This window comes from Bufo bufo, chromosome 1 (genome assembly GCF_905171765.1).
Source record: "Bufo bufo chromosome 1, aBufBuf1.1, whole genome shotgun sequence".
NCBI classification, from domain to species: Eukaryota; Metazoa; Chordata; class Amphibia; order Anura; family Bufonidae; genus Bufo; species Bufo bufo.
In genome coordinates, this window is record NC_053389.1 from 807,357,405 (window position 1) to 807,370,904 (window position 13,500).

At 43.6% G+C, this 13,500-nt stretch overlaps 1 protein-coding gene and 1 non-coding gene across 2 annotated transcripts in view; both read left to right on the top strand.

Moving 5' to 3' along the window:
• LOC120988746 (transcription factor HES-2-like) overlaps nt 1–13,500 on the top strand; it is a 100,923-nt gene extending 87,423 nt beyond the window's left edge. Inside the window, exons 2-5 of the mRNA XM_040416405.1 lie at nt 10,773–10,847; nt 11,248–11,343; nt 12,066–12,144; nt 13,007–13,500. Coding sequence (XP_040272339.1) covers nt 10,773–10,847; nt 11,248–11,343; nt 12,066–12,144; nt 13,007–13,500 — 744 coding nt within the window. The remainder of the gene's footprint in view (nt 1–10,772; nt 10,848–11,247; nt 11,344–12,065; nt 12,145–13,006) is intronic.
• TRNAW-CCA lies at nt 4,444–4,515 on the top strand. Its single transcript has one exon. It is a non-coding gene; the product is annotated as a tRNA-Trp (tRNA).

A 13,500-nucleotide genomic window follows, 5' to 3' on the forward strand; every position in this document is an offset into this window, starting at 1 on the left:
AGCTCAGCAGACAGTATCACACAGGAGAGGATTAGATACACAGCTCAGCAGACAGTATCACACAGGATAGGATTAGATACACAGCTCAGCAGACAGTATCACACAGGATAGGATTAGATACACCGTTCAGCAGACACTATCACACATGATAGGATTAGATACACAGCTCAGCAGACAGTATCACACAGGATAGGATTAGATACACAGTCCAGCAGGCAGTATCACACATCATAGGATTAGATACACAGGTCAGCAGACAGTATCACACAGGATAGGATTAGATACACAGCTCAGCAGACAGTATCACACAGGAAAGGATTAGATACACAGCTCAGCAGACAGTATCACACATGATAGGATTAGATACACAGCTCAGCAGACAGTATCACACAGGATAGGATTAGATACACCGTTCAGCAGACAGTATCACACAGGATAGGATTAGATACACAGCTTAGCAGACAGTATCACACAGGATAGGATTAGATACACAGCTCAGCAGGCAGTATCACACAGGATAGGATTAGATACACAGCTCAGCAGACAGTATCACACAGGATAGGATTAGATACACAGCTCAGCAGGCAGTATCACACATCATAGGATTAGATACACAGCTCAGCAGACAGTATCACACATGATAGTATTAGATACACAGCAGGCAGTATCACACATGATAGTATTAGATACACAGCTCAGCAGACAGTATCACACAGGATAGGATTAGATACATAGCTCAGCAGACAGTATCACACAGGAAAGGATTAGATACACAGCTCAGCAGGCAGTATCACACAGGATAGGATTAGATACACAGGTTAGCAGACAGTATCACACAGGATAGGATTAGATACACCGTTCAGCAGACAGTATCACACATGATAGGATTAGATACACAGCTCAGCAGACAGTATCACACAGAATAGGATTAGATACACAGGTTAGCAGACAGTATCACACAGGATAGGATTAGATACACCGTTCAGCAGACAGTATCACACATGATAGGATTAGATACACAGCTCAGCAGGCAGTATCACACAGGACATGATTAGATACACAGCTCAGCAGGCAGTATCACACAGGAGAGGATTAGATACTCAGCTCAGCAGACAGTATCACACAGGATAGGATTAGATACACAGCTCAGCAGGCAGTATCACACAGGATAGGATTAGATACACAGCTCAGCAGGCAGTATCACACAGGATAGGATTAGATACACAGCTCAGCAGGCAGTATCACACAGGATAGGATTAGATACACAGCTCAGCAGGCAGTATCACACATGATAGTATTAGATACACAGCTCAGCAGGCAGTATCACACAGGATAGGATTAGATACACAGCTCAGCAGGCAGTATCACACATGATAGTATTAGATACACAGCTCAGCAGGCTGTATCACACAGGATAGGATTAGATACCACAGTTTAGCAGACAGTATCACACAGTACAGGATTAGATACACAGCTCAGCAGACAGTATCACACATCATAGGATTAGATACATAGCTCAGCAGACAGTATCACACAGGATACGATTAGATCCACAGCTCAGCAGACAGTATCACACATGATAGGATTAGATACCACAGTTTAGCAGACAGTATCACACATGATAGGATTAGATACCACAGTTTAGCAGACAGTATCACACAGGATAGGATTAGATACCACAGTTTAGCAGACAGTATCACACAGGATAGGATTAGATACCACAGTTTAGCAGACAGTATCACACAGGATAGGATTAGATACCACAGTTTAGCAGACAGTATCACACATGATAGGATTAGATACCACAGTTTAGCAGACAGTATCACACAGGATAGGATTAGATACCACAGTTTAGCAGACAGTATCACACAGGATAGGCTGTGGTACAGCAGCTCAGCAGAATCATACATGATGATTATTATGACTTGTCCCCAGGGCCGCACTGCACATTAGTCCAGGTGAGGCGGTCGCCTCAGGCGGAACATCCCTGGAGATTAGTGGGGGCGGTGGCAGGGCCGAGGGAAATGAGCACTTCCATTGTGGAAGCCCTCATATCTCTATATTCGACTGTATCGTCGTTGTCAGGATGGCGATACAGTTGAATGCCGCGGTAGGGCACGGGAGCGAGGTCTCCCTGCTCCATTCCCTCTGATAGGCTTCAGGCCTAGTGTCTGTAGCCTATCAGAGGTCAAATCGAATATGGCCAGCACCTGCTAATTACCTGGCGTTGCCCGGAAGGAGCGTGCTCCACGTAGATCAATGAAAAAATTCAGCAAGCCGCCAATGTGTTGCGAATATTAATCTTCTTCATTGCTCAGTAGAGTAGATTATTTCAAAATAACGCGTTTCAGCCTTCATCAACAGATACATCTCAGATTCACAGTGACTCTTATAGATACACATCAATTAATTAAAGTGACATCATCCACCCGCTTATGGGCGGGAACAAAAAATAAACCAACCGATTTCTTGGTTTGCATATCCTGTCCCTCACCGTTTGCATAGTGTAGCCTATCAGAGGCCGGCGCAGGTGACGCAATGACGTCATCATCATCGCACTGGCTGAGTCGCGGGGCATACAGAGCAGGACACAGTCCGTAAGACACCTGCATCACATCCTGAAAGCCACATGGAGGTACAGTACAGTATTCATACTCCTTGAAATTTTACACATTTCTTCACGTTACACCCACAAACTTAAATGTATATATTGGGATTTTCTGCGATAAACCACCTAATTAGTAAAGTCACCTAATTAGTAAATAGAGTCCACCTGTGGGTAATGTATTCTCAGTATAACTACAGCTGTTCTGTGAAGGCCTCAGAGGTTTGGTAGTGAACATTAGTGATCAACCAGCATCATGAAAGCCAAGGAACACACCAGACAGGTCAGGGATAAAGTTGTGGAGAAGTGTAATGCAGGGTTAGGTTATAAAAAAATATCCCAAGCTCTGAACATCTCACGGAGCTCTTATCAATCCATCATCCGAAAATGGAAGGAGTATGGCACAACTGAAAACCTACCAAGACATGGCCGTCCACCTAAACTCATAGCCCAGACAAGGAGAGCACTAATTAGAGAAGCAGCCAAGAAGAGGTCCATGATCACCCTGGAGGAGCTACAGAGATCCACAGCTCAGGTGGAATAATCTGTCCACAGGACAACTATTAGTTGTGTCCTTCACAAATCTGACCTCTATCGAGTGGCAACAAGAATTGTGGTCATTTTTGAGAGCAAGCCATCAGGAGTTCCACTATATAGAGGTATTTTATACTTGCACACATTATCGGGGCACTATGGGGAAGGGTAGAGAGGAACACTATGGGGGCTGCTACTGGGGGCACTTTATAGGGGTATTTTATACTTGCACACATTATCGGGGCACTATGGGGAAGGGTGGAGAGGAACACTATGGGGGCTGCTACTGGGGGCACTTTATAGGGGTATTTTATACTTGCACACATTATGGGGGCACTATGGGGAAGGGTGGAGAGGAACACTATGGGGGCTGCTACTGGGGGCACTTTATAGGGGTATTTTATACTTGCACACATTATCGGGGCACTATGGGGAAGGGTGGAGAGGAACACTATGGGGGCTGCTACTGGGGGCACTTTATAGGGGTATTTTATACTTGCACACATTATGGGGGCACTATGGGGAAGGGTGGAGAGGAACACTATGGGGGCTGCTACTGGGGGCACTTTATAGGGGTATTTTATACTTGAACACATTATGGGGGCACTATGGCGAAGGGTGGAGAGGAGCGCTAAAGAGGCATCTGCTGGGGGCACTAAAAAGGAGCATTTTATACTAGCATATTTAGGGGGATTACTATGGGGAAGGGGTAGAGGAGCACTATGGAGGCATGTGCTGGGGGCACTAAGATGGTGTATTTTATGCTGCCACATTATGGGGGACACTATGGAGAAGGGGGAGAGGAGCACTATGGGGGCTCCTACTGGGGGCACAATATAGGGGTATTTTATACTGGCACACATTATGGGGGCACTCTTGGGACATTGTCTCTATTGGGGGCACTAAGATGAGGTATTTTCGTGTACTGGCACACAACAGGGCATTTTTTGTACTGCACGCATTATAAGGAGAATTATTACTACTGGGGGGCATTATGTTGGGCTTTATTACTACTCGGGAACTATGGAGAACATGATTAATAGTATGAGCACTATGGGGGCATAATTACTTCTGGGGCACAGTGGGGACATTATTACCTTTGGGGGAACTGTAGGGGCACTATTACTACTAAGTGCACTCTGGCAGAGAATTAATTCTAATGGTGGGACTTGGGACCAGACAGGATGCTCAAGACAAAAACATCTTAAAAGCACCAAAGTGCCACAACAGCGTCGTGTAGATTTTTGTGCATTTTGGTAACAAGACAGTAGTATCAAATAGTGTTGGAAGCTGCACTACCAGCTGACCTCGTGGCGCAACGGTAGCGCGTCTGACTCCAGATCAGAAGGTTGCGTGTTCAAATCACGTCGGGGTCAGGTTCCACTTTCTTTTTGTGTTTTATTCTTAATTCCAGAAATGCAAAACTATATGAAAAGTAGAAGCTATTTGCACATATTTTTGATCAAGAATGTGTCGGGCCCATCTACTAGCGACAAGGTGGCTTCTATCAGACGGGGCCTACACTAACACAGGCCTCAGCTGTGCCCTAGGCCTACAAGTTTCAGGGCAAGTTAGGATCCAGCTATGAGATACTCTGATTAAAAGCACCAGGTAGATGGGCGGGAGTTCAGAGGGGACACCGCTCCCCCACATATATAGCACATCTATATATCTATCTATCTAGATCAGAAAATGTACATGCTGGGAGTTGTAGTTCCACAGCAGCTTGGTGACCTTTGGTTTAGTGCAGGGATCTGAAATCTTCGGCGCTCCAGCTGTTGTGAAGCTACAATTCCCAGAATACGCACTCACTCATCTGTTCTTTAGAACTCACATAAACGTGAATGGAGCATGCTGGGAGTTGTAGTTTAACAGCAGCTGGCGTGCCGGAGGTTGCTGATTGCTGGTTTAGTGTATTGAATTTTGCAGATATCAGAGCGCGTTTCTAAGAGGAAGTATTTTTACTACTGAAGGACTACTGGGAACATTACTAGTATAGGCACTATGGGGGCATAATTACTTCTGGGACACAGTGGGGACATTATTACGGTTAGGGGCACGATTACTATGTGGCAGAGAATTATTTCTATTGGTGGGACTTTAGGGAGCGCTATTACTGTGGGGGACTATGTTACGGCTATAAGTTTCAGGGACACTATTTGCTGGGTGCATTTATTTTTTGGGGCACTGTGTGCCAATAATTATTGAAGGGGGCGCTATCTGCATGGTACTAGTATTATCAGGGGTTTATCTGTTTCTGCAGTATAGTATTGGGGAACACAGCGGGCACAGTATTAGAGGTGGCAGGATGGGATGTTGAGAAGGTGGGAGGAGGATGGAAAAGTAGGAAACTAAGATGTCTATTTGTCAAACTCTGCAAAGACAAGAGATGGCTGAAAGAAACCATCATGGCGGTCTGGTCTGAATGGAGAAGATGAGGAAAGAGAATATCTACATCAGATGAGACATCACAGAGGCTGAACCTAAACCTAATACTTCACACATCTCCCTCCTGTCCTGTTGCGGTTACAGTGTATCAGTCTGGAGAGCGGGTCGCTTAGCTGACAGAGGACTGTGTGTGCTGGATACAATTGTAACGACCCATCAGCTGTGACAACTAGTAGATCTGGAAGGGGTTCTCAGCTTCTGGATTTCCAGGATCTGAGTCGATTATTATTAGGACTTCAGAATTGGAAGATCCTCGAAAACGTGTCAGGGACAGCTACAGACATACGCCTCAAAATGAAGGTTATTTGATGTCCACCCTCCTTCAACACCCTGCAAAAACACTTTGAGGACTTTTTCTCCACATGTCAACACCCAGTTTAGATGATGGTGTTTTTAAATCCAGAAGGACATGGTCAGAGGTGTGAGGAACGACACTGGGACACACTCAGCAGGGAGGAGATAAGAGACACATGGGATGATGACCCTTCTACCCTGTCCCTCTGCTCCCTCTGAGAACTCACCTGCTCCTCACCACTAGAGATGGCCTTGCGGTTCGCCCAGCTGTCGTTTTGCAGCGAACTTTGCATGTTCGCGATTCGCCGAACATGCAAACGTATAGCGATGTCCGCCGAACTTTGACCCATGAAACATCCATCAGGTGGGACAGGACAGCCAATTAAGACGTTTCAGCACATGGACATACCCCCAACCTATCACAGAACCCAATCTGGCAGCCATTTTACATTATCTGTTTTGCCAGTGTAGGGAGAGGTTGCTTTGTGGATTAGGGACAGACTGTTAGGAACACCAAACGCTAGCTAATAGGGGTATAAAAGTCCTTTTCAGGACTAGTATAGGTGTGCTATCGATAGGTGTGATATACTGAGGGGTGTGATATACTAACATAGAAAGTATATTATAGTGCAATTGTATTGTGCAGCAGTTGTGTGCAGTTCTGCTGCAATGCCGCAGCTATACAGAGGGACAAGCGTTATTGGACCAACTATTTGCAATGGGTGTGATATACATTATTGCCCCCAAAAAAACTGATTAAGGGGTGTGATATACCTGCTTCCACAAAATACTGATTGAGGGCTGCGATATACCTGTTGCCCCAAATAAACAGGGTGGTGTGATATAACAGGGGTGTGATATACCTGCTTCCACTAAATACTGATTAAGGCTGAGTTCACACCTTAGTTATTTAGTCAGTTATTTCCATCAGTTATTGTGAGCCACAACCAGTAGTGAAGCCTACACAGCAATAAGGTATAATGGGAAAATGTCCTATGTTTTTGACCCGCACCTGGTTTGGGCTCAAAATAACTGATCAAATAACGGAAGTGTGAACTCAGCCCTAGGAGTTCAATATACCTGCTTCCACCAAATATTGATTGAGGGGTCTGATATACCTGCTTCCACAAAATACTGATTAAGGAGTTTGATATACCTGTTTACACAAAATACTGATTGAGGTCTGCAATATACCTGCTTTCACAAAATACTGATTAACGGGATTGATATACCTGCTTCCACTAAATATAGATTGAGGCCTGCGAGATACCTGCTTCCGCAAAGTACTGATTGAGGGCTGCGATATACCTGCTTCCACAAAATCCTGATTAAGGGGATTTATGTACCTGTTTCCACCAAATATTAATTGAGGCTTGCGATATACCTGCTTTCACAAAATACTGATTAAGGGGTTTGATATACCTGTTTCCACCAAATATTAATTGAGGCTTGCGATATACCTGCTTCCACAAAATACTGATTAAGGGGATTAATATCTCTGTTTCCACAAAATACTGATTGAGGGCTGTGATATACCTGCTTCCACAAAATACTGATTAAGGCGATTTATATCTCTGTTTCCACCAAATATTGATTGAGGCCTGCGATATACCCTGAGCAGGACTCAGGGCTTTCCACCGCTTCCAATTTAGTGCAAATGGGGCCTTCATGCTTCAGTGTTTGAAGAGGGACCCCCGTATAAAAAGCATAAAGGGCAAGGACCAGTACTGGGGGCAACATACTTAGACCGCTGGTACAAACACAAAATGGCGGACATGTAACGAGCATCACAGAGCGCTGGCAGAATGCAGCATTTTCAGGCCTTGCTGCGAGAGATGCTGCATTATTCTGTTGCGGGTGCTGGCAGAGGAATTTCCACCCACAGTGAAACAGTTGCTAGTACCAATCCTACCATGCCTGCAAGAAGAGGGTGGTTTGAAGATGTGTTGGTCACTTCAAATATGAGATTATTCTTTCAGCCAACCCATCGACAGCCGCCCTCTGTATCCAGCCTCAGGGAATGCCTAGACCGACAGATGTCCCACTACATCGGGTTAACGGCCGATGTAGACGATCTGAGAAGCGAGGAACACCTGGACTATTGGGTGTGCAAGCTTGACCTGTGGCCAGAGCTGGCACAATTTGCCATGGAACTCTTGGCTTCCCCCTCGTCGAGTGTCCTGTCTGAAAGGACGTTCAGCGCAGCAGGGGGGATAGTGACCGATAAGCGCACTCGCCAAGCTCACGACAGTGTGGACTACCTCACATTTCTAAAAATGAAAAAGGCATGGATCTCTGAGGAATTCAACACCTGTGACGACCACGTGTAATTGAATTTCCTCATGCCAGCCCACACATATCCACCACCACCCAGAACGAAGAATGGTCCTTGTCTTATGTATATACAGCAGCATAAAAGACCTTTTCTGTCAGGTGAATGCCTCATTTTTGGGGCCTGTACTGGCCGACAGTAAAATTTGTATCCAGCGACCGCCTAATGTACCTCTAGCCACATCATCACTTGTTCTTTTCTGTCAGGTGACTGCCTCATTTTTGGGGCCTGTACTGGCCTACAATAAAATTTGTATCCAGTGACCGCCTAATGTACCTCCAGCCACATCATCATAAGTTCTTTTCTGTCAGGTGAATGCCAAATTTTTGGGGCCTGTACTAGGCAAACTTTTTGACTCGTGGGCCACAATGGGTTTATATATTGGACCCGGGGGCTGGACCAAGAGTAGATGGATGGGGCGTTTGTGTGAATTAATATAAATTAAATTAAAATTTCGTAACATTAAAGTTTTAGTTTAATTCAAGGTAGAAAAGCATAAAAAGAGTTATTGTACAAAACTTTTATGCAATGTATTTCTTTCATAACATAGTATGTATAACTCACCTTAAATTTTAGTGGGAATCAAAGTCTGGAGTTAGCTTTGTTGTTGCAATTCGCAGAATAGATACTGTGCCATTATATAGGGCCCCCATAGTGCCCCCCATAATGTGCCAGTATATAGGGCCCCCATAGTGCTTCCCCTCTTCTCCATAGTGCCCCCCATATTTTGGCAGTATATAGGGCCCCCATAGTGCCCCCCATAATGTGCCAGTATATAGGGCCCCCATAGTGCTTCCCCTCTTCTCCATAGTGCCCCCATATTTTGGCAGTATATAGGGCCCCCATAGTGCCCCCCATAATGTGCCAGTATATAGGGCCCCTATAGTGCTTCCCCTCTTCTCCATAGTGGCCCCCATAGTGCTTCCCCCTCTTCTCCATAGTTCCCCCCCTATTTTGGCAGTATATAGGGCCCCCATAGTTCTTCCCCTCTTCTCCATAGTACCAATCCATATTGTGCCAGTATATAGGGCCCCCATCCCCCTTCTTGCCACAGTATACTATAGATAATAAAAACAATAAACACATATACTTACCTTAGGCTGCTGTCAGGGATGCGATGCAGGCCTCTTCCGGCCTGTGTCCCGCTCTGTACGGCTCAGGCGGCGCGCCTGCACCGGCCTCTGATAGGCTACAGGCCTAGTGCCAGTAGCCTATCAGAGGAACGGGCAAGGGAGAAGCCTCTCCCCTGCTCCTCTTCACTATTCATCTGTATCGCTGTCCTGAGGACGGCGATACAGATGAATATGGAGATGAGCACTTCCACAATAGAAGCGCTCATCTCCACTCCTGCTGCCTCCGGACAGCTCAGCGGGCCAGATAAAAAGGTCCGCCGGGCTGTAGATTGCCCATCACTGGTCTAGGCCGTCCGGAGCATGTTCTCCATGTGTGCATTCCCTCACATAACCACTGCCCCCCATAACTCCTAACAGCTAGGTCAGACAAGATGATTGGAAATTTCATTGTACAGTTTTTCTCAATAAACTTCTCCTTTTGCTATAATATTGTAATCACTTCCATACATCATCACATAGAAAGCTTCATTCCAACAACTCCTCCTTGCTGCAGGATTTTTTTCCCCGCAGTGAGTGTCTATAGAGCTTTCTGTGTTATTACTTTTATCTATTGTCTGTCTATTTCTCTGTGATCACTTCTCCCAGAAAGATGGATTCTGAAACAGAGAGATAACTTGAAACGTTTGGGCCATAATGCAAAATCTATAATGGAGTCCATCAGCTGCTATGTGCCATGAATTAACGCTGTTGTCTTCTTATGTGGCAGGGGGACCTTAGGGCCCGACTGATACCTCTACACCCCCTATAGCTATTCTCCTGGTCTTGTGTCAATGTGGGAACCTGGCACTGTGACCTTGGAAGACAAACAAAGGGCAATTCTCAGATTGGTGTGAATTGTGTTAAGACTGTTCTAGGACAAAAGGCCAAGTGTGTCAGTCTGCACCTAGAGCCGTCTTGACCAGTTTCCCACCAACTCCTGCCATAGTGACTAATCTTAAGTGATTTTATAACTATATAAGATTAAGTAATATAATCACCATTAAGGTAGATATATGTATTTTGGATTAGTATACTGACCAGTGTGGTCACTATGAGTGTGCGTGGATAGATTGGATCACTGTGATGTCCCAAGCTTGGATCCATACATATTACACATTTACCTAGGTCTCATAATGTCCTCATATACATCCTTGATTCACACTGCATAGCCCTCTTTTCCATGACTCCTATTTACCACCTGCAAACACATTTGTGTATTGGTGTAATTGGTATGTTAATGTTATATGTGGAGTGTGCTGTGACAGGAGCAAGGAAGGACATGGGCGGGCAATGAGTGCTTGGGCCTCTGGGTGTGAACTAAGCATGACTTCACAAGCAATACAATAGTGACTGAGGGGTGAATCCAAAAACTCAAGGGAGTGGTCTAAGTACTACTGCAGGAGGAGTTTGTGGGTTAACATAGCAGGCAAGTGTCTTGTCCCTTTAGACCAGTCTTGACTCTTGGACTGAACAGACCAACACCAAGATGAGAAATACATACCTATCGAAAGAGGATAAAAAGGTAACTGACCATCTAATAACACAACTATAATATATTTCTATTTTATATTATTTAATCCTCTCTTTTTAAACAATTTTTATGATTTTGAGAGACTTTTTCCCAAAACATTTTTACTCTCACTAATTGCTGTGTTTCTGCTCTTTCGTTTAACTACTATAGTTCTACTTTGTCTAATAGATTTTTACCTTTGACCCAGTTTATGACTCTTCAAGACTTTTTCCAAAAAATTACTATTTTTTTCCAACTCACTCTACTACCATTTTTTGACTCTTTGACCAGGACTATGGTCATTTCCTTCTGTACTGTCTGCACTGTATAATGCAATGTTCTAGGTCAGCTACTTACTTCGATGATTCTAAACAAATCCCAAAAACTCACTCATCCCACATCCTCTCAACAGCTGATGAAGCCCGTCATAGAAAAGAGAAGACGGGACAGGATAAACCAGAGTTTAGAGAACCTCAGGACGCTTCTTCTAGACGCCACACAGGATGAGGTTGGGGCTTTTTTCATATTTAATGTTTCATAGGTTATATCTGTTTGTTAAAGATTGTAGAGATTTCTGTTGAGGTTCTTTAGGGTCAGGTTCCTACCATATAAGGTACAGGCAGATGTACTGGTGGTGAGGACTTTAAAGTTCTGGAGGTGAGACAGCTAAGAGTAATTTCCTGGTGACATTAGCAAATTCATGTCTTTCAAGGTGTTACTACCATGAATAGATGCCTGTAGTTGATGACTAAGTCAAGCTAAATAACCCCATAGTTAACAACAATTTTTGAGTTCTGTCCAGAAAGATAGCAAGTATATATGACTTTCCAGAAGTTTCTAGAATATGTATACTTAAGTTCTAATCAGACAATGTACACACATCTATGTTGCTTGGTTCTGCATAGAGAAATTAGAGAGAGATTCCATCAAAATGTATTAGAAAATAAATTCAAGATAGAATACCATTTTTAGTATATACCGGTAGTTATACAATTTAATATATATATTATTTTTTTTACATTTTTTTTTTTTTTTTTATAGGTTAAATTTTTACATTTTTTTTTAATATATTTTTTTGTTTTAAATACATTTTAATATTTTGGATATGCAGCATAACTTACGAACAAATAGACCGTATCCTCAATTTAATCTTAAGTATTTTAGAACTCCATTTGTGTGATTTTCTTTTTTTGTGACAATTTCTTAAACTTTCTTTTATCGTTCTTTTAGTCATTAAAGAATCCTAAAACAGAGAAAGCTGACATTTTGAAAAAGACTGTGCAGTTTTTAAAACTGTGTCATAATTCAGGTGAGAGAGATCCAAGGTTATTTTCTGATTATACCGTCACAGCTTATTTGCTTTTATTTTTCATTTGTTCCACTGTAGGCTCTTTTCACACTAACATGATGCAATGCAAAATCTATTTCAGGGTCTCCCCAAGGCCATGTGCTATTTATTACATCAGTGTTCTCTTATGTGGCAGAAGGACCATTGGCCAAAATGCAACAGCTACCTTCCCCCCCCCCCCCCCCTCCATTACTATGCCAATGATGGCTTCCATTGACACCAAAGCCATGACAGTTATGTCAAGTCCATTGGTGTAAAATCCTGGTGGACCTTACTGACATAAATGCAGTTCATGGGGTTCTAATATTTTTGACAGACTGCACTGTTCTTGTCTTGAAAAAATATTGGAAAGATTGACAGAAACCCTATTGGATCCCATTAATGCAAGTGTGAACAGAGCCTTAAAAGAGAATTACACTTCTCTTGCCTGGATGTGGTGACCAGAGGTGATCAGAAACAAGTAGCGTATCCATCTATGCTGTTTCCATAACTTATATGATGTTGAAACTGCATAGCTCACTGTTCTACCCTGTTTTCCATAACTCCCGTTCACTTGTATGGGATCTATGGAAACAGCATAGCGCAAGCTGCACAGCTGTTTCTGCAGTTCTGACCACCTATGACAGCTACATCCAAATGGGGTTGAGGGGCCTTTCCCAGAGGTAGGAACCATAGTTAGCCATAAATGTTTGAGTGTGACTTCATTTAAGCAACTGGGTAATATATATACGTATATATATAATTTAATGCTTGATAAGTTTAATAAAGTTTATTCCAAATTAGGTAATATTCACAAATTTATTTTATACGAAATTGCTTGTAGGACCAGAAGATGCCAAAAAGGCAACGTCTGGGTTCAATAATGGATTTCAGGAAGGCCTGAGCCAAGCTACCAACTTCATAAGCTCCAGGTCTACTATTTGTGAGAAGAAGAGAGACTATGTTGTCGGAAAACTTTGTCAGCACATAGAAGAGAGGAGTCCCAACGAGTGGGAAGAATCGGCATCTGATGACTCGTTTTGCGTTGACCAAAGCCAACTTATACCGAGTCCTCCTCAAATCTCAAGGATCCCTGAACATGCCTTAACCATGAATCCAGAAAGACTCCCTTGTCAACCCTTTCTTCACTTCCCCTCACCCTCCAGTTCAACAGAGGCCCAAACTTTTGGCCAAGTGCAACAGTCTTCCACACACAAGTCGAACCAGTCTATACTCCAAGCCAACAGCTGTAGAAAGTCTGTTCAAAGGACTCTTTTCCCCGCAGTTGCCCCTAGCCCAGCTCTCTCTTCAACTCTTGTATGGCGACCTTGGCCTTAA